This window comes from Microcebus murinus, chromosome 21 (genome assembly GCF_040939455.1).
Source record: "Microcebus murinus isolate Inina chromosome 21, M.murinus_Inina_mat1.0, whole genome shotgun sequence".
NCBI lineage: Eukaryota > Metazoa > Chordata > Mammalia > Primates > Cheirogaleidae > Microcebus > Microcebus murinus.
Window position 1 is genome coordinate 8,256,388 of NC_134124.1, and position 20,529 is coordinate 8,276,916.

Genomic DNA, 20,529 nt, shown 5'->3' on the forward strand with positions numbered 1-20,529 from the left:
GGGGTATTAGTGGTGTTAGGATCATGATCATTCTCAGGTGGGAAAAATCCTTCTGAGTAACAACACATTTATAAGCAACTGTTTGAACAAGGAGAAATTCAATTCCATCTGATACCAATTTTATTTGGAAAACTTTACAGGACTTTCTTTTGACAAGCGTTCCAAAAAGGGAGGAACAGTGGGCCCAAGCCCTTGAATAACACTGCTGTAACAATAGATGTCTGACTTTCTAAACTGTAGATACGGAGAACGTTCGAGGCGTGGGATAGAATAAATAGCCTAAAAACAAAGGATGGACTTTTGAGTTTTCCAAAGCAAATAAGGAGGCAGAATAACAGATGCCTCAGCTCAGGCAAGGAGTCCGAAGAGGCTTCAGTTTGAAAAGCTCGCTTCTGTTCTTACTGTGAATCAGTTCTTACTATGAAACTGAGTCCCTGAAGGCTCCAAAAGCAATGAAATGGCTCTGGAGCTCAGATTGAGGGGACAAGCCCGCAGACTTACCCGACCCAGCGCAAACGGCTCCTATTCAGCAAGAGCCGCTCGCCCCGCAACCCCAGCTTAAGGAGGCCTGGTCTGGCTTGAGGACTCTGGGAAGCCATTCCCTCGTCCCTTGGAGCCTCTTTCCGCAAGACTCGAGCCTCACTCAATACTCTTTTCCACAGTCCCCTAGACCTCCAAAGAGAAGCCTCTGCCTGCTCAAGACCCTCTTTTACCTTTTTCAACTCCAGATCCACGGGGGCCGCCATCTTGTTGCACTCTGTGCGCCTGCGCGGTGGGAGAAGGCTTGAAAGGGGTGGGGGAAGGACACGCCTCGGTTTGAGCGCCGGCCTTCCTTCTGCGCCTGCGCATGAGTCGTAGTTCACACCCCGTCCCACTTCTCTACCCTTCCTCTTGCAGGTCATCTTTTATATATTCGGGTTTGAAATTCAGTCTGTCTTCCCCATGTGACGGATCAGGTCTAGCTTGCTCAGGTTTCGTATGTGGTTTTTAAGTAATTTGACAAATAGCTTGGTTTGTGCTGCTAAATTGAGATGTATGTAGATGAGGTCAAACCCTTATTAAGTCCTTTACCTAGTCCTGTGCCTTAGGGAGTGAGCGAGAATAGGTCCCGAACCTCAGGCTTGCCAGTATGGAGAGAACCATTAGAAAATGTGTTTGTAGTGCTTTTCCCAAGAAGAACTTAATTCTACTGCATGTTCCCCGGAGACCTAGACACAAGAGAGGTCAAATAATTTTGTTTGAAAATAGCAAACAAACAGGTTCTCCTGATCTCATCCCAAGCTTTCTTACTTAGAATCTTTGAGAGTGGGCCTGAAAATTTACACTTTTGTACACTTCCTCAGGAACCTGATGATGCAGGTATCCTGTGGACCACATTTTGAGAATCTGGGCTGTAAAAGGACGTGGCATTTGAACCAGAAGGATAGGTAATAATTGACTTTTGGAAATGGAAAAATGGGTGTTTTAACTACTCTAAGAAATGTTAGAGAAGTAAAAAGGCAGGGAATTTGGAACCAGGAAGATCTGGATGCAAGGCTTGGTTTACCTTCAGCCTAGGTATGGTTCCACTTACAAGCTGTGTGGCTTTGAGTAAGTCACTTATTCTTTTTTTTTTTTTTAACTTCACCTCTCCTTGGCAGAGTAACCTAACATATTCAAAGGCTTGGGAGATCAGGACATGGAACACTTATTCTTTTTTTTTTTTTTTTTTTTGGAGACAGAGTCTCACTCTGTTCCCCAGGCTAGAGTGAGTGCCTGGCGGCAGCCTAGCTCACAGCAACCTCAAACTCCTGGGCTCAACCAATCCTGCTGCCTCAGCCTCCCAAGTAGCTGGGACTACAGGCATGCGCCACCATGCCTGGCTGATTTTTTCTATATATATTAGTTGGCCAATTAATTTCTTTCTATTTGTAGTAGAGACAGGGTCTCACTCTTGCTCAGGCTGGTTTCGAACTCCTGACTCGAGCAATCCACCCACCTTGTGCTAGGATTACAGTCATGAACCACCACGCCCAGCCGGAACACTTATTCTTGATGAGCTTCGATCACCTCATGTTTAATATGAGAATGACAATATTGTCCTAACAGGGTTATTGTCAGGAATAAATGAGATCAGGATGAAAAGCTCTAAAGACGCAGTAGGTGCTCAATAAATAGTTGATGTAGTTAAGTTGATATAGTTAGCATTGTCCTGTTTGTCTTTCAAAGTCCAGCAAATGGGCATCACATCCCCTTTCATGAGTGTCAAAGATAATCTCTCCTCTAAACTCTCCTCAAGACATCTGCTCCTCTGTAAAGGTACATAACACTTTCTATCTTTTCTTTCTTTCTTTCTTTCTTTTTTTTAACATTTTCTTATTAGACTGTAAGCTACTTGAAATCAAGTACCATGGAATAATGGTTCTCCCACCACTTATACCCAGAACACCTATCATAGTGCCTCAGGGGGAAAGAATACAAAATAAATACTGGATGTGAATAAATTATTCAGGAAAAAAAACAACCATCACTCCTCCATAATTTGAAAAAGGAAAAAAAAAGGGTCTAATCCATGACTTCAGATTATTAGGGACCTTCTTAGAACTTCTTTATAGATGATCAATAAATATTGACTAAATATTGAAATTCGAAGAAAGCCTCAGATACTTCCCTGTATATAATATTACTGTATATAGAAACAGTACTCAGAGTTGTATGGACTGTAAAAATTAAGAGCATGGACTAAGTTGTCAGACAACCAGAGTTCAAGTACTGACTATACTGCTTAAAAGCAGTATGATCTTAGGCAAGAGCCTTCTATTTTTTGGTCATCATTTCTCCTTATATAGTATTCCTTCCTCTGAGTTTAATTTCCTTCTTGATAAAGGAAATCTTTCAGTAGGTTCTTTCAGTAAGAGTCTCTGAGAAGTAAATTATCTTAGTCTTTGTGTTATGAGTTGAATTGTGCCCCCCTGCAAAAAAGATATTTTGAAGTCCTAACCCCCAGTACCTCAGAATGTGCCCCTATTTGAAAACAGGGTTTTTACAAAGGTAATCAAGTTAAATGAGGTCATTAAAATGGACCCTAATCCATTATGCCTGATGTCTTTATATAATAAAAAAGAGAAATTTGGACCCAGAGACAGATACAGAGGGAAGACTATGTGAAGAGACATGTATGTGGAGAAAACCATGTGAAGATTCAAGTTATGTTTCCACAGCCAAGGAGCATCTGGGGCTAACAGAGACTGAAAGAGGCAAAGAAGGGTTCTTCCCCTATAGGGTTCAGAGGAAGCATGACCCTGCTACACCTTGATTTTGGACTTTTAGCCTCCAAACCTGAGACAATAAATTTGTGTTGTTTTAAACCACCCAATTTAGGCCAGGCGCAGTGGCTCCTGCTTGTAATCCTAAGTCTTGGGGAGGCCAACGCAGGAGGATCACTTGAGGCCAGAAGTTCAAGACCAGTCTGAGCAACATAGTGAGACCCTGGCTCTACAAAAAAAAAAAAAAAAAAAAAAAAAAGGCAAGAAAATTAGCTGGGGGTGGTGATGCATGCCTTAGAAGCCAAGGCACAAGAATCCTTTGAGCCCAAGATTTTGAGGCTCTAGACTGGGTGAGAGAGTGAGACCCTGTCTCAAAAAAAAAAAAAAAAAAAAATAGTGTGTTGAAGCATTCACATCTCTCATCTTCTACTTTACACTTACTATCTTTCTATTTTCCTGTGCCAAACCCCAGGTTTCTACAACCCTCTCCACTAATTTACTGATTCTCTTTTCAACTATGTCTAATTTTTTTTTTTTTTTTTTTTGAGACAGAGTCTCACTTTGTTGTCCAGGCTAGAGTGAGTGCCGTGGCGTCAGCCTAGCTCACAGCAACCTCAAACTCCTGGGCTCGAGTGATCCTTCTGCCTCAGCCTCCCGAGTAGCTGGGACTACAGGCATGCGCCACTATGCCCGGCTAATTTTTTTTATATATATATCAGTTGGCCAATTAATTTCTTTCTGTTTATAGTAGAGACGGGGTCTCGCTCTTGCTCAGGCTGGTTTTGAACTCCTGACCTTGAGCAATCCGCCCGCCTCGGCCTCCCAAGAGCTAGGATTACAGGCGTGAGCCACAGCGCCCGGCCAACTATGTCTAATTTGCTGCTTAAACCATCCATTGGTTCTTTATGTCAATAACTATAATTTTTAATTCTTAAAATTCTATTTGATCATTTCCCAAATCCATCTGCTCTTTTCATCATCATAGCTCACTGCAACCTCAAAAACTCCTGGGCTCAAGCGATCCTCCTGCCTCAGTCTCCCTAGTAGCTGAGACTACAGGCACGCACCACTATGCCTGGTTGATTTTTTCTATTTTTGGTAGAGACTGGGTCTGGCTCATACTGTTCGCGAACTTCTGACCTCAAGTGACCTCACACCTTCGCCTCCCAGAGTGCTAGGATTACAGGCATGAGCCACCGTGCCTGGCCCAGCTTTTATTTTAATTCTTGACACCACATGAGTAAAGCAAATTTGGGGAAAAATAAAACTTGACATCGGCATAAAGTTAGCAGTATGTGATATGCATTTACGAACTGGAAGTCATTACAGTACATTTCTACATCTCCCTTTCATTTGGGCCTTTAAAGTAAATAAGTTATTTCCTTTCTCACTCTGGAATTTCTAAGAATGACAGGAAGACTGTCTGAAGGCTCTGAAGAATATGCAGTCCTTGGACACTTGCCCAAAAAATAACCATGCTTTTTTTTTTTTTTTTTTAAGAGACAGGGTCTCACTCTGTCACCCAGACTGAAGTGCAATGGCTTGATCATAGCTCACTGCAGCCTTGAATTCCTGGGCTCAAGCAATCCTCCCACCCCAACCTTCCAAGTAGCTGGGATTACAGGTATACACCATTGTGCCCAGTGCTTCTATCTTCTATTATTATTATTATTATTTATTTATGTATTTATTTTTTGAGACGGAATCTCGCTTTGTTGCCCAGGCTAGGGTGAGTGCTGTGGCATCAGCCTAGCTCACAGCAACCTCAAACTCTTGGGCTCAAGCGATCCTCCTGCCTCTGCCTCCCAGTAGCTGGGACTACAGGCATGTGCCACCATGTCTGGCTAATTTTTTCTCTATATATTAGTTGGCCAATTAATTTCTTTCTATTTATAGTAGAGACAGGGTCTCACTCTTGCTCAGGCTGGTTTCGAACTCCTGAGCTGGAGCAATCTGCCCGCCTCGGCCTCCCAGAGTGCTAGGATTACAGGCATGAGCCACCGCGCCCGGCCGTATTATTTTTATTAAAAAGCAGACTTTGTTGCATGGAGGGTGTTGATTAAATAAATAGACTTCACACTCACATCTTTACTAGGACAAGGATGTACTCCTCCTGAGGCTAAATCAATCTATAGTTGCATAATCTACAAAAGTGATCTAGTTATCCCTCAGGTCTGCTTACCAATACTCAATACATGTTTTTATTCAGTCAACAATTATTTATTAAATATCTGCTAGGCACTGTTCTAGGCCCTTGAGATATAGCAATAACAAGAGACAAACTTCCTGACCTCATGGAACATGTGTTCCATTGGGGAAAGGCAAACAATAAACATGCAAACAAATAATTTCAGACATTAATAAGTACCATTAGAAGAAAACAGCAACGTGGTTAGAGATTAACTGGGTGGCAGCCACTTAGGTTTGGGAAATTCCCTGGGAGGTCATAACATTTGAGATGAGACCTAAAAAAAGACAAATCAGCCAGCCATGCAAAGAGCTGGGCAAAGAGCATTCCGGATGAAGAGAATAGCAAGAGCAACGGGTTTAAGATGGGAATAGGCCTGGCATATTTGAAGAACAAAAAAAGAAGAAGCCAGTGTGGCTGAATGGGAAGAATGATAAAAGATGATGTCAGAGAAGTGAACAAGGGGCCGGACCATGAAAGGTCTTGCAAGCTGCAATAGGGTTTAGAATGCTGTTCTGAGTGTCACTGGAAGCCACTGAATTTCAAGCAGGAGATTGATATGATCCCATCTTAAAAGGAACATTGTGGGTTCTAGATGGAGAATGGACTAGAGCAAGCAAGAGTAGAAGCAGGAAGAACAGTTAGGAAGGAGACTACCACAGTAGTCCAAGAGAGATGATCGTGGCCTGGGCAAGGATGATAGCAGTGGAGACAGTAGTAAATGGATTCAGGTCCAGGTTACTGGATTCGATGAAGGAATGGACATTTGTTTACAGGGAAGGGCAATGAAAGAAAGAAAAAAAATTTTTTTTAATTTCAGGTGGGGAAAAAAGAAAGGAATTAAAGTTGATCCCTAACCACCAAATAAGTATGCTGAGCAAAAGACACCAGACAAATAAGAGTAACATATTATAGGATTCCATTTATGAAAAGTGCAAACAATCTGGATTCAGGACTAGGTCTAAAAAAGAAAAAATTTAAAAAAGCAAATAAATCCAAAGTGATAAATAATCAGTGGTTGCCTCATAGGAGGGAACAGCAGGTGGGTCTGGGAAAGAGACAGAAGGAAGGGATTACAAAGGAGCATGAAGTAACTTTTATGGTGATGGATATGTTTATTATCTTGACTGTGAAGATGATTTCCTGAGTGGGAACTCATCAAATGGTATACTTTAATATATTCAGATTATGTATATGTCAAGTATACCTCAATAAAGCTGTTTATAAAAAAAAAAGATTCCCAGGTTTTTGACCTGAGCAAACCAGTTGAATGGTAATGTCTTTTACTGAGAAGGGAAAATTTTTTTTCCATTTTTTTTATTTCAGCATATTGTGGGGGTACAAATGTTAAGGTTACGTATATTGCCCATGCCCCCCTCCTCCCTCCAGTCAGAGCTTCAAGCATGACCATCCCGGTGAAAATTAATTCTTATGATATAGCCTATAAGCGGTATTAAGGCTGCTCTATAGGAATAATAAGAATAATCCTTCCCTTTGTGAATAGGTGATTTAAATTAGAATAGGTTCAGCTGCTATAACAGAGATCCAAAATAGCAATGACTAAAACAAGATAGAAGCTTTTTTCTCTCTGCCACAATCATCCAGGCATGAGCAGTCTAGGCCAAGTATGTGAGTCCCATGATGCCAGAGTTCTCAGGCTCCTTCTATCTTATCCATAAGATCCAAGATGACTCATCTCTACCATGTCCATAGTCTAGCTCCAAGGACAGGGACAGGCAAGGGGCAGGCTCACCCTTTCCCTTTAAAGGCACATCCCAGAAGCTGTAGGCATGGTTCTATTCAAGTTGCACTGGCCCAAACAGAATGCCGTGGCCATTCCTGGTTTCCAGAGAGGCTGAGAAATTCAGTTATTATTATGATTATTATGGGGAACTTGAACCCAGTTAAACACCAGGAATTCTATTATTATGAAAGGGGAATACGGGACAGATATTTAGGGGAAATTAGCAGTTTCTGATGTAAGTTTTCAGCTGACAAAGCCATTTTCTATTCATCATGTCATTTGATCTTCACAACTTTGTGAGGTGGACAGACGTAAAGGGTCCGTTCAGTTGGAGAGGAAGTTTAGCGGAGTGGTTAACAGTATGGGCTTTGGAGTTTCAAATCCCATTTCTACCATTTACTAGCTGTAATATTCAAGGAATATTGCTTAACTTCTCTGAGCTTCAATCTCTTCAACTGTAAAATGGAGATAATAATAGTACTGATGTCACAGGTTGTTATGAGAAATAAATGAGGTAATGAATGCACAGTTCCTGGCGTATAGTTGTACCCAATCAATATTAACTATGATTGTATACCAAAAATTTCAGACCTACAGATAAATTAAAGAGCAATTCACAGTACAGTGGGGGTCACAGATAAATGAACAAGTGTTATAAAATAGTATGAAAATACTGCTGGAGAGGAGGTAATCCTAGGACCTGGAGGAGCACAGGGAAGGGGCCCCAAGCCAGGAGTTTTATTGGGAAAAATAAGCATTTTGGCAAAGCAGGGAGAAAGGATATTCCTAGAAGAGGCAAAGGCACCAAGGAAATGAAAGCCTCGCACCTTCAGGACATTGCAAGTTGTTTGTCGTGGCTGGACAAACAACTTGCATTGTTTGTGGCAGATGAGGACCGGTGGTGGAGGGAATCTTCCCAAGTGACACTCTTGCCAAGAAACTCTGAGCTTGCTATTCCTGCAGACCAAATAAGTTTGGGTCTGGGACCTCACTGGGAGGGAAAGGGTCTTTCACTGCGCCTACCAAATGAAACAGTCATAGGAAACTCTGCAAGGAGAGGAAGTGAGTTGTCATTAGCAGGAACTGACGGTGGCTTTTCCCAGGCACCCTGCCACATCTGATTCAATCTGTTTATGCAAAGTCCAAAGAAAGTGAACATTTTCAATCAATTCTGGTGATTTAAATCTGCGCAATAGATGAAGCTGAGTAACAGAGCATACAAAGGCTGGGTTATTTATCCCTCTGCTCACCAGAGAAAGTGAGGGTGTGGGGCCTGCCAGAGGTGAGAGCCAACAGCGGAGACTCTGCCCAAGAATAGCAAAGGGATAAAATTAGGGGAACCAAAAGCCTGGTGGAGAATCCATGCCTCTATCAGTCCAGCTCACCAAGCTGAAAAAGTTCATGGTCTTTTAGAACAGGAAGAAGAGTACAATGGGGTTGAGTTGAAATCTGGACAAAATTCCTTGCATTTATAAATAGGCATCAAAAAACACTGGAGCAGAGGAATGTTTTCCCACACTTATAGCCATACCTAGGACAAGGTGATTAAGACTCTTCCCTAGGGTGACCAGCTAAAGCAGCTTCAAAAGTTTTTAAACAAATGTTTTAAAAATGTGAGATGGTCAAAAAGTTAATATTGTTCCTTTTATAAATTAGAAGAGTATGAGAGGCCAGGCGTGGTGGCTCATGCCTGTAATCCTAGCACTCTGGGAGGCCGAGGGGGGCGGATTACTCGAGGTCAGGAGTTCGAAACCAACCTGAGCAAGAGCAAGACCCCGTCTCTACTCTAAACAGAAAGAAATTAATTGGCCAACTAATATATATAGAAAAAATTAGCCGGGCATGGTGGCACATGCCTGTAGTCCCAGCTACTCGGGAGGCTGAGGCAGGAGGATTGCTTGAGCCCAGGAGATTGAGGTTGCTGTGAGCTAGGCTGATGCCATGGCACTCACTCTAGCCTAGGCAACAAAGTGAGACTCTGTCTCAAAAAAAAAAAAAAAAAAAAAGAAGAGTATGAGTGAATGTAGCACTGAGTCAGCAAGGACATTCACTTAAAATTGAAAGCCCCAGATTGTCTCCTTGTTATTAACTCTCATAATGTAGCCGCAAGCAACTCCAGGCCTATAATTGACCAGTGTAGCCTCCACAGTGGGAAGAGATACTACTGTATCTTTCCTTTATGGTTTCAGAAAATGTCCCACAATTGAATTTCCCTGGCCTAGTTCAGGTCACACGCCCATCTCTGAAACAATCGCGACTGCCAGAAGCATAGAATGCTCTAAGTGGCCTGTTGCAAGTCATATAGCCATTCCTGGAAGGTTAGAAGTATCACCCTCATCCAAAAAGAACATAGACTGAGGGTGATAGAAAGATGTCTTCTTTCCAAAAGAGTAAAGTAACCTATCAAAGGAAGAGGTACTGGATGTCACAAAGGGAAAAAAATAGATGTTCACTACATCTTAGCTGCCAAAATTTCAACTTTTTTGACCTACTCTCCTAAGGAACAGGTCGATTCCATTTCAATGGGTACATGAACTTCATGATGGTGATCCCTTATCCTTCCCCAGATAGCAGTGGTCAGAGACCTCAAGGAAATGGCCCTGCTTTGCAATGGAGTCCTTGGATCATTGGACACAGAGGGTCCCGTCCTAAGGGGCTAAAAATCCCAAGACGTAATCTTGGTTTGCTTTTCTAGCTCAGAAACACTAAGGACTCTCTCTGTTTCATTAAAGACAAATTGTATTACATCAGCCACTGTTGAGGGGAGGTGTAAATTACCACTTCCTTTTGTCCTCTTTGGTAAGGTCAAATGCCTCCATGTGGGTTTAGGAGATGGCAAAGCTTGGCTGGCTGTGGGTGAGTAGCCTCCATGACCTCATAAGTCTTTGTCTTTCTAACTACAGTGATTGAAAGGTCTCTAGCAGGAATACTTATTCTGGAACATCAGAATCGGAGGGCAGAAGACCACATAGAATCAGGGGGCAAATCTTCCAAGGGACCGTGTTAGTCCACATGTTTACACATATCTCCACTGTGTTCCACCATCTGACGTTTAGAGTCCTATATAAAATTTCCAGAAAATAATCTTAGACCCAAAGAGCTGGAAGGGACCTTTGAGTTCTGCTAGTCTACCCCTTCACTTTATAGTTGAGGAACACGAGGCTCACAAAGGAGAAGAGATTTGCCAACATCATAGTAAATTGGTCTCCAGGCTAAGACTAGAACCCAGGAGTCTCAAGTTCTCTGCCAGAGTTCCTTCTATTCTACCCCGTGGCCTCTCTTAGGTGAATTCCATCAAGACTACTCAGTCTCAAACAGGAGAAAAATTTGGAATCAGAAGTCTCCATTTGTCTTGGGAATATGAGACTCTTTTTTGTAGCTACTTACCCTTGATTGCACTCAAACACGTGGATCTTGAAAAGGGTCTCAATCCCTGAGCACAAAGGTATATATATCCAGGTATATATATCCAGGATTCTGCTTCCTAGAGGCGGGATGAACTTGGTGCTCCTTTGGGCTTGGCCTATCCATTGGGAATTCTGGGAACTCCACAGATACACTCGATTAGAATGCCAGGTATACATTGGCATGTATGCTAAACGTTATATCTGCCAGGTGTTTTTCTGGATCAGAATTAACATAATCTCCTCAGTATCTCAAAGGGGCCCATAACCGTCAAAAAGTTAAGAATTGCTACTCGAAAGTGATACTTCCAAACATGCCTCACCATCAAAATTACCAGAAGAGCTTTAAATGCACTGACATCTGGGCCCCTCCTGTGGCAGGGAGGGGGTGGACTCAGTGGCTTTCTGTTGGGACCCAGAGAATGTGCACTTTTTAGAAGCTCGCCAGGCTTACAAGCAGCAACTCTAGAAGAAAATATTAATGAAAATGTTTTCCTGGAAGGGAGAAGGAAAAATGACTTCAGGACTTGGCACTTTAACGGCATTTTAATGTAAACACTTCAGGCATTTATAGCAAAGAGAAAATTAGAAATCCTAGAAAGAAAGGGACCTGAAACCCAAGAATTCATAGATGAAACAGTGAAATTCAGAAGAGGGTCATGGTTCTGTTATACTGCATTGTGACCACAGCTTCTACCCAGGCGAATCAGCTCTTTCCCTGACTTGCTTAGCCCGCGCTTTGTTTCCCTGACTCCACCCTCCAGGGACCGTCAGACTCTGTGAATCCCCAATCCTCAGGGCAGTAGAGCATTAGTGCAAATCAACCACTTCTTGGCATTTTTACAGTTGCTGAACAAAAAACTATTCATACATTGAATTGTTCATTTATGCATGCAACAAGAACTTAAGTGCCTACAGGATGCTAGGTACAGTTGTAGCAGTGAGCAAAATAGATACTCTCCTTGTCCTCATCGTCCTAGTTGTCTAACATAGGCGCTGGATTCATTCATAGACTGAGAATTGGGGTTATAAAGAGATTTTTTTCCATTCATTTTAGTGTTTCTATCACCCTGGTTTCCCTTGGATTTTCAGAACACACCAAGCATCTTCTTGCCTCCAGGTTTATATACGCTGAGTCCTCTTCTAGAACACTCTTTCCGTGTACTCTGTCTGGTCACCTGCGACTTAAACCTGGGGGTCTCAGCTTCAAAGGCCTGTTCATGAAAAGGCTTGTAACTGATTCCTCAACTTAAAGCAATCCCTCCTGTGATCCTCTTTCAGAGCATCTTATACTTTTTCTTCATGGCATTTGTCACAGTTTTTTTTTTTTTTTTTTGAGACAGAGTCTCGCTTTGTTGCCCAGGCTAGAGTGAGTGCCATGGCGTCAGCCTAGCTCACAGCAACCTCAAACTCCTAGCTCAAGCAATCCTCCTGCCTCAGCCTCCCAAGTAGCTGGGACTACAGGCATTCGCCACCATGCCCGGCTAATTTTTTGTATATATATTAGTTGGCCAATTAATTTCTTTCTATTTATAGTAGAGACGGGGTCTCGCTCTTGCTCAGGCTGGTTTTGAACTCCTGACCTCGAGCAATCCGCCCGCCTCAGCCTCCCAGAGAGCTAGGATTACAGGCGTGAGCCACCGCGCCCGGCCCACAGTTTTTGATAGTATACTTATTTGTGTGATTATTTTTAAACTTCACATTTTTAAAAAAGTAACTCATATGGTACCCACACATAAAATGCAAACAGTGAAAATTGTATCTCAGGAAAAGAAAATTAGTTTCCTGCTCCTGACCCTCTGATTCTCAGTTCTCCTTTCTAGAAGTGAACACTATTGTCACTTATGTATCCTTCCAGAGATATTCTAGATGTTTTTGTGGGTCTATGCAATTATTTATTAAGGGGCTGTCTTCTCTACTAGACCGAGGGTAGATACTGTATCTATTTGTTCATTGCTTTATCCCTAGAACTTGGCACAGAATTGGCAATTTACAGGTGTTGGTAGAATGAGTGCGTCTTGTCATTATATTTACCAGAAGAGCTTTATAAGCACTGATACCTGGGCCTCTTCTCCTGGAAGGGTGGATTCAGTGGATCCAACCTCTGTCAAAAGAATAGAGATTGTAAGCCAGCTGTGGTGGCTCACACCTGTAATCCCAGCACTTTGGAAGGTTGAGGCGGGAGAATCACTTGAGACCAGGAATTTGAGTCCAGCCTAGGCAACACAGCAAGACTCCATCTCTACAAAAAATTTTAAAAGATTATCTGGGCATAGTGGCACATGCCTGTAGTTATAGCTACTCAGGAGGCTGAGGCAGGAGGATCACTTGAGCCCAGAAGTTCAAGGCTGCAGTGAGCTATGATTACACCACTGCACCACAGCTTGGGCTATTGAGTGAGAACCTATCTCAAAAAAAAAAAAAAAGAAAGAAAGAATAGAGATTGAATCCATATTTAAACCACCAGCTCTGTATATCTTTCCTGCCCTTCACTTGGCACTGAGCACATATAAATTTTATTGATGTCCCTGGACTCCTATAGCATCGGTTCATACCTCTGTGAGGCCAACTTCTCACACTGTGCTGAGACTACCATTCTCTTGTTTGTGTGTCTCCCCCAGTGTACTGTGAGCTCCTTGCGGGTGGGAACCATGTTTTGCTCTTCTGGAATGCTGCACTGAGCTTCCCAGAAGTCCTCTATGAACCCTTTCTGACTGGCTGCTCAACTCACCTGACTCCTCTGACCATTGGCTCCTTTGCAATTCTGTTCTCAAGTCCTACCAGAGCCATTCCAAGTTGTTATTTTTCCAATAAAGACTAGCATTTTCCTCAAAATCTCTAGTCTAGAGAGATGCACCTCACTTGGGCCTTACTGCAGATTCTCATTTTTTTAGCACTCGATTTTCTCATCTATAAAATGGGGATAATAATGCCAACCTTCCAGGTTGTTCATTTTCCTAACTCTTACGGCAAGAAGGAGGGTCTCAGTGCCCGTTTTGCTAAAAAAGAAAAGGAATCTCTGCATGGGAAGTAGAGTCACGCAGATGGGCCTTTAATTCTGATCCCAGTTCAAACGTTATTAAGACAATGAGGTGAGAATCACTAATAAAGTCCAAACTTGCAATCTTTGAACAATTACCTGCAATATGATGGCTACATGTCAAAAAAGTTGCTGTGGGATGCACCTTCAGGACGAAATACAGAGGCTCAGGAGTCAAATAGGCCATACACAATCTGGTCCCTGCTGGCCCCTTCTGCTCCATCCTGCTGCACTCTCTCCATTCCCTCAAGGCTCCAGCCACAGTGAACCTCCTTTCTTCCTCCACACGCTCAGTTGATGCCTGGTCTTTGCATATGCTCTTCCATCTGTCTGCCTCCTACTTATCCTGTAACCCTAAGCTCAAAAACCTCTTTCTTCCCCAGGAAGACTTTCCTTGACCTCCTGAACCAGATTAAGTCGCTGTGTCATAGGCCACCTTCCCAGCACCCTGTTCTTCCCCTTTCATAGCACTCATTGCAGATGTGAACTCCCAAAGGACCTTCATTCAGCCATCCATTTATCTGAGAATTTTTTTCCAGAGTTTCTACTATGTGTTGGGCATTATTCTAGGTGCCAGGGATACAGTGGTAGGCAAGTAAGACACGGAGTCTACTTATGGAACTTACAGTCTAGTGGGAGAAGCAGGCAATAATAAACACATGAATTAATATAGGGACCTCTGCCTTGTTCATGGCTGCATTTCCAGAATGGGGCGTTGTACCCAACACATAGCAGATACTCGATAAATGCTTATTGAGGAGGAGTAAGGTGAAGGGCAGCTAATTGCAAAGAAGCGGGCAGGGACAGCCAGTGTTACAGCCAACACAACTGACCTCCATGGAATCATTGCACCCTGAAGATATGCTCAACTTGCAGGAGAGACTAAAATGGATTTGGAGCCTAACGTCTTCCATTGTTCTCCAAGAAGGGAGGGGGGAAATGGCTTATCTTCACTTCTGTCTGCACTGTACCTATGTAGTCACCTGAAAACGGGATAAAGAGTGAGTGCAAGCCCTAGACTTGTCAAGTGATCTTATCCACTCCTGTGCCTTTCTGTGCTGGTTGCCAAACTCACTTCTTTCTCATCACACCTGGCTAGACTACAGTTTCCCACTTCTCTTATAGTTAGGTGTGACCACATGATGAGATTTTTATCAGTGGAGTATGGATGGAAGTGATAGAATCTCCCACGTGTGATCTTTCATCCTGTTCCTCATCATGGTGACCTTCCAAGCTGTGTATTAAAGATGGCGGAGGCCAGGCGCGGTGGCTCACGCCTGTAATCCCAGCACTCTGGGAGGCAGAGGCGGGCAGATTGCTCAAGGTCAGGAGTTCAAAACCAGCCTGAGCAAGAGCGAGACCCCGTCTCTACTATAAAAAAATAGAAAGAAATTAATTGGCCAACTAATATATATAGAAAAAATTAGCCGGGCATGGTGGCGCATGCCTGTAGTCCCAGCTACTCGGGAGGCTGAGGCAGGAGGATCACTTGAGCCCAGGAGTTTGAGGTTGCTGTGAGCTAGGCTGACGCCAGGGTACTCACTCTACCCTGGGCAACAAAGTGAGACTCTGTCTCAAAAAAAAATAAAAATAAAAAAAAAAGATGGCGGAGAAACAAGACAGAAGGACCTGGGTCCCTGAACCACTACTTGGAGAAGAATCAGTTATTAGGAACACCAATTTTGAGCGAGAAACAAACTACTGTGGTGGCCACTGAGGCTGGGAGTTTTCCGGTTAGAGCAGCTAGCATCATCTTTATATCCTTCCTCACTGTCTCCCGGCCAGCCACACCTCTCCACCCTGGGCCTCCGGTCTCTGCCCTGTGCCTGTGCACTAGACATCCCGGCTGACATGCCGGTCAGCATTTCAGATTTAGTGTGACTACAGCCGGCTGGCTACCTTCACCCCGACTACCTTCTCCTTCTCCAGCGTGGCCCATCTCAGTAAGACGCCACCGCTTTCCACCCAGCCCCAAACCCAGGGCCATCTCTGACTCCTTTCGTCTCACGTCCTCCACATATCTGCTGCATACTCTAGCATTCCTGCCCTTCTCTTCTTCTTTGCTGCTGCCTAGATACTGTAACGGCCACCAACTAACCCATCTCCCTCCTCGTTTGTAGCTGCCCCTCTCGTCCCCACTGCCCCCAGGATCCCGGCCAAACCCCTCGGCACAGTCACGAAGGCCCTGTGTGATCTGGCCCAGTCTCTCCTGCTGACCCCAGCCCAGCTGTCTACACTCCTATCACGACACGCTCAACTCAGTTCCTCACTCACGTCTTTCTCCCTCTCCATTCTGGCTGTTCCATCGGCCTAGAATGCTCTCGACCCCATTCTTCACGGGCACTGCAGCTGCTCACCCTTCAGGCCTCAGCTGGAATTTCACTTACCCCGAGAATTGGCCTCCCTGACCCCCGGGAGGTCACTTGGCACCTCCTACTGTCCATCATAAGTCTCTTGGCATTTGATTGTTGTGACTTAATTGTCTGTCTTTCCAGTTAAAGTGCAAGTTCATAGAGGGCAGGGCCTGGTCCTGTTCACCCTTGTGGGACTCTGCATGTCTATGAAATGAACACGTGAGCAGTGCACGGGCTCAGTAATTGTCAACTTAGGAATGTCAGTGCTCCTTGACGACAGCAAACAGTTAAGTCTCAGAGTTTCTCTGCAACCTGAGTCAGGGCAATGCAGCCCTACTTATTAATCAGGAGGCAGAGCCCCAAGGGAGCAGGTGATCTGCCTGGGAGGCAGCGAGGTGAGGCAGTCACAGGGCTCCGGCTATGACCACACGCCTCCCCCTCCTGCTCCTGCTTTTCTCGTTTCTGAGCACCAAGCGGAAATGTAATGTCATGACACATTGGGGGATTTCTTTCTTCCCCTGCATTTTTCTGATGTGACTCCAGCCTTGGGGGTTGGGGGAGCCCAGGCCCAGGAGGAGGGAGGCAGGCGGGTGGTGGGGAGGTTAGCTGCCGCATTCCTCAGCAGCCTCCGTTTGCATAGCTCAGAGAAAGAAGAAAGAAGTTAGCAAGTTTGGCAGACACACTGGGCATTCAGCTCCTGTTCTGGCAGCTGCAGAGGCCTGGAGGAACATACGCTCTGCCAGGGCCAGGGGGGCAGACACCCTCTCCCGGCCCAGGCTGCCAAGATGAGGTGGAGGGGGTCAGGGCATTTGCCTAAGATGGGGTTCACCAAAAGAGGCCCCTTCTTTCTGCCCAGCCTGGCAGCCAGTTGGCCATGAGCCATTAAGTGTGAGGGAGGGAGGGAGGCGGAGGGGTGGAGGATGGTGTCCGGGCCTCAGTGCAAATCCTCCAAGTTGGAGGGCTGGTGTGGGCATTTGACAGCCCAGGGGCTATCTCAGCCCCTCCTCCACCCCGCAGATGTTGGAGGGGGCAGCCCCTGGGCAGATGTCCCCACCCAGCTGCTGGGACCACTGTGTCACATTCCAGAGCAGGCTGAGAGCCACAGAGCAAGGCTTGAGAACGAGCTCACCATGGAAACCAGGCTTCCTAGGAAAAGGTCACATATTTGATGTGGCTGTCATCCGGGCACCTTAAATGCCACACTGTTGCTGTTTTCCTGAGGACGCTGCCAGCAGAGAAGGCCTGAGACAATGGGCTTGGCAGTTGACCTGTTCACTTGGCTTTAGACAGGCCCCTGTCACAGTTTCCCCTCTTCAGCAAAGCCCAGGGCTGCACCCACTTACATAGCCTGACACCAACTTGTACCCAATGGGGCGGCCCTGCAGGCCAAGTTTTGAGTCTTGCAAAGACCCCTCTTGTGCCAAGAATCTAGGAAGGGAGGTGCAAACAAAACTATAAGGGTAAAAACCGGCAGAGCTTATGAATAATAGTAAAAGCTGTCATGTATTGAGAACTCACTCCACACCAGGCACTGTGATAAATGCTTTGTATGCACTATAATCTTCACAAAAGTCCTCATAAGAAAAATGAGGCTTTGAGAGGTTAAATAACTTGTCCCAGATTATTATACATGCAGAAAATGGTATGGTCAGGATTTGAACCCAAGTTTCTCAGATCCAGAGCCTAAACCGTTAACCTCTACTCAGTTTCACTCATTCAATTATTCATGTACTCATTCATTTATTCAACTGTCCCTCCATTCGTGAATGCATTAAACATTTAGGGAGAGCTTATGGTGTGCTACAAACTGGACTGGGTACAGGGATACAGAGCTGCAAAAGGACACACTCCATGACCTCCTAGAGTTCACAGTGGGAGGAACAGATGAGCAAACAGATAATGACAACATGCAGTGTGATGCAAGCCATGGGAGAGGAACAGCAAAGTTGCTGTGGGAAGAGGAACAATTTTCCTTGCATTGTTCAAGGCTCAGTGATGTGAGAGAACAGAGGAGGAGTGACTAACCCAGCCGGGACTAGGGGTGGGTGGCAGACTTTCTCCAGAAGCTGACCAAACACACACCTGGGAAAGGACGTCTGTTAGGTTGAGCTTGAGTCACCCTTCTCAGGCCTGGCGTTGCAGTCACCAGCAGGAGAGAGTCACAGCACTTCCAGGGCCCCCAACCCACCCAGTTCCACCAAAAAAGTAGAAAAAAATCAGACCTTCCTAGAGAGCCTTGGGTCAGTGCATGGTTTACATAGCCACCCTCAACCCAGGCACTAGTGGCATGAAGAAAGAACCGGTAGCTTCTTCCTTCTTTCACACTCTCGTTGAAGCCTGCCTACTGTCAAAAGTTCGGGGACAGTGGAAATAAAACTAGTGCCTCATTATAAGGAAACCAACCGAGTGACTTCTAGGTTGGGCAAGGAAGTAAGGGTTGGGGAAAACTGTGACTTAATTCCTCCCGTCTGTCTGGTTCCTACACCCACATCATCGGTCTTTGGTGAAGCCTCCCACACAGGTTATGATCCACCGGCTCCAGCACTCCAGCTCTGAAAGGAGTCCTTTTCCTTAGATGCCCTGTTGGTTAGTAATAGCCAAGATCCTGGGGGGAAGAGGGGAGAGAGGGAGGGAGGCAGGGATGTCCTCTGAAGGGCAAGAGGGCAGCTGGCATCCTTCACAGCTGTGTGGGTGGCAGTGAGCTAAGAGGTCCCTGTTCTCTTCTCCATCAATCAAGAGGGCAATCAAGAAAAAATGCACAATTTAAAAGGTTCAAAAGAAGCCTGGGTGGGGTGGCTCACGCCTGTAATCCTAGCACTCTGGGAGGCCGAAGGGGGTGGATCACTCAAGGTCAGAAGTTCGAAACCAGCCTGAGCAAGAGTGAGATCCCGTCTCTACTATAAATAGAAAGAAATTAATTGGCCAACTAATACACATAGAAAAAATTAGCCGGGCATGGTGGCGCATGCCTGTAGTCCCAGCTGCTCGGGGAGGCTGAGGCAGGAGGATTGCTTGAGCCCAGGAGTTTGAGGTTGCTGTGAGCTAGGCTGATGCCATGGCACTCACTCTAGCCTGAGCAACAAAGTGAGACTCTGTCTAAAAAAAAAAAAAAGGTTCAAAAGGAAAAACCAAACCACAACACCCTCCAAATTATATTCATTTTGTGGTGGCCTGACATTCCGGAAACCAATCTCGGGAAGGGGCGAACCTGACTTCCTCCTGCTCTTGGATGAGGTTAGCCCTTTTTCTTTTTCCAGGGTTGGTCTCCATGAAGCAGCGCTGCCTGGCCTGGCCTGGGTGCCTCACCACAGCAAGGAGGAAAACACAGAGCCTTGTCCTCTCTGCTGTGGAGACTGCTGGCCGGCAGTTCTTGGTTAGTAGGAAGCCTGGATGCTCTGCGGCAAGGTCAGTATCAAGCAAAATTACATTAGCTGATAGTAGCCTCTGCAAGTTACTTCACCCTTCTGAGCCTGAGAGCCTTGCCCTTAAACTGGGACAATAATACTACCTGCCTCCCTAGGGCATTGTGAGGATTGAATAAGAGCCTGTTGGAGAAATAGCTTTAGAGCTGTGAAATATCCTACAAAGTCCAGGTATTCTTATTTTTTTCTGTCTTCAGGTCCTTTTTATTTATCTCTTTTACTTCTTTTTTTTTTTTCTCCTCCTTGCATTTTCCTTCTTTCCATTGCCCTCTCTGTAGTGCCCTCCTTCACCCTTCCATACGTGGATTTAACGTGTCCATAAAAGAATTCCTGATTTTCGTGGTTCTTGTGAACTTGTTTCTTCACCCATTCCTCCCCACTCTTGTTAACAGAACCACCGTATTACCCGATTTCTCAGGCTATTAATAAAATCCAAGGAGTCATTCTTGATTCCTCTCTTCCCCACAACACCCACAGTCAACCCATCAGCATGTCTTGTAGGTGTTTTCTCCAAAACATGTCCTGAACCTCATCCTGTCACCTCCTGCGCTACCACCCTAATTCTGGCCACCATCACATCTTGCCTAGATGACTACAAAGGTCTCCTAACTGGTCTTGCTTTTTATTTTTTTATTTTTGTCCCCTAGAACTCCTGCTTAGGAGAGAAGAGTCATATTTCTGAAACATAAATCAAATCACATTACTCCCCTACTCAAAATACTCCACTGGCTTCCAAATTGTTGACCTTGGCCCACAAGGCCCTGTGCAACTGGTCTGCTCGCCTCCCTCCTCAACCTCCGATGACTGTGCTGCAGCTGCAGGGGCCCTCCTGTCCCTCACACATACTAAGCTTATTTTTGTCCCGAGGCCTTCACATGCCTGATCCCTTCTTTTTTTTTTTTTTTTTTGAGACAGAGTCTCACTTTTGTTGCCCTGGCTAGAGTGAGTGCCGTGGCGTCAGCCTAGCTCACAGCAACCTCAAACTCCTGGGCTCAAGCGATCCTCCTGCCTCAGCCTCCCAAGTAGCTGGGACTACAGGCATGCGCCACCATGCCCGGCTAATTTTTTGTATATATATATATTTTTAGTTGGTCAATTAATTTCTTTCTATTTTTAGTAGAGACGGAGTCTC

The 20,529-nt window shown here is 44.9% G+C and overlaps 1 protein-coding gene across 1 annotated transcript in view; it reads right to left on the reverse strand.

The window, feature by feature from the left end:
* Positions 1-814, reverse strand: part of PFDN1 (prefoldin subunit 1) — a 54,061-nt gene extending 53,247 nt beyond the window's left edge. Inside the window, exon 1 of the mRNA XM_012749012.2 lies at positions 714-814. Within this exon, the coding sequence (XP_012604466.1) occupies positions 714-746 (33 nt within the window). The 5' untranslated portion in view covers positions 747-814. The remainder of the gene's footprint in view (positions 1-713) is intronic.
* Positions 815-20,529: the final 19,715 nt, after the last annotated feature.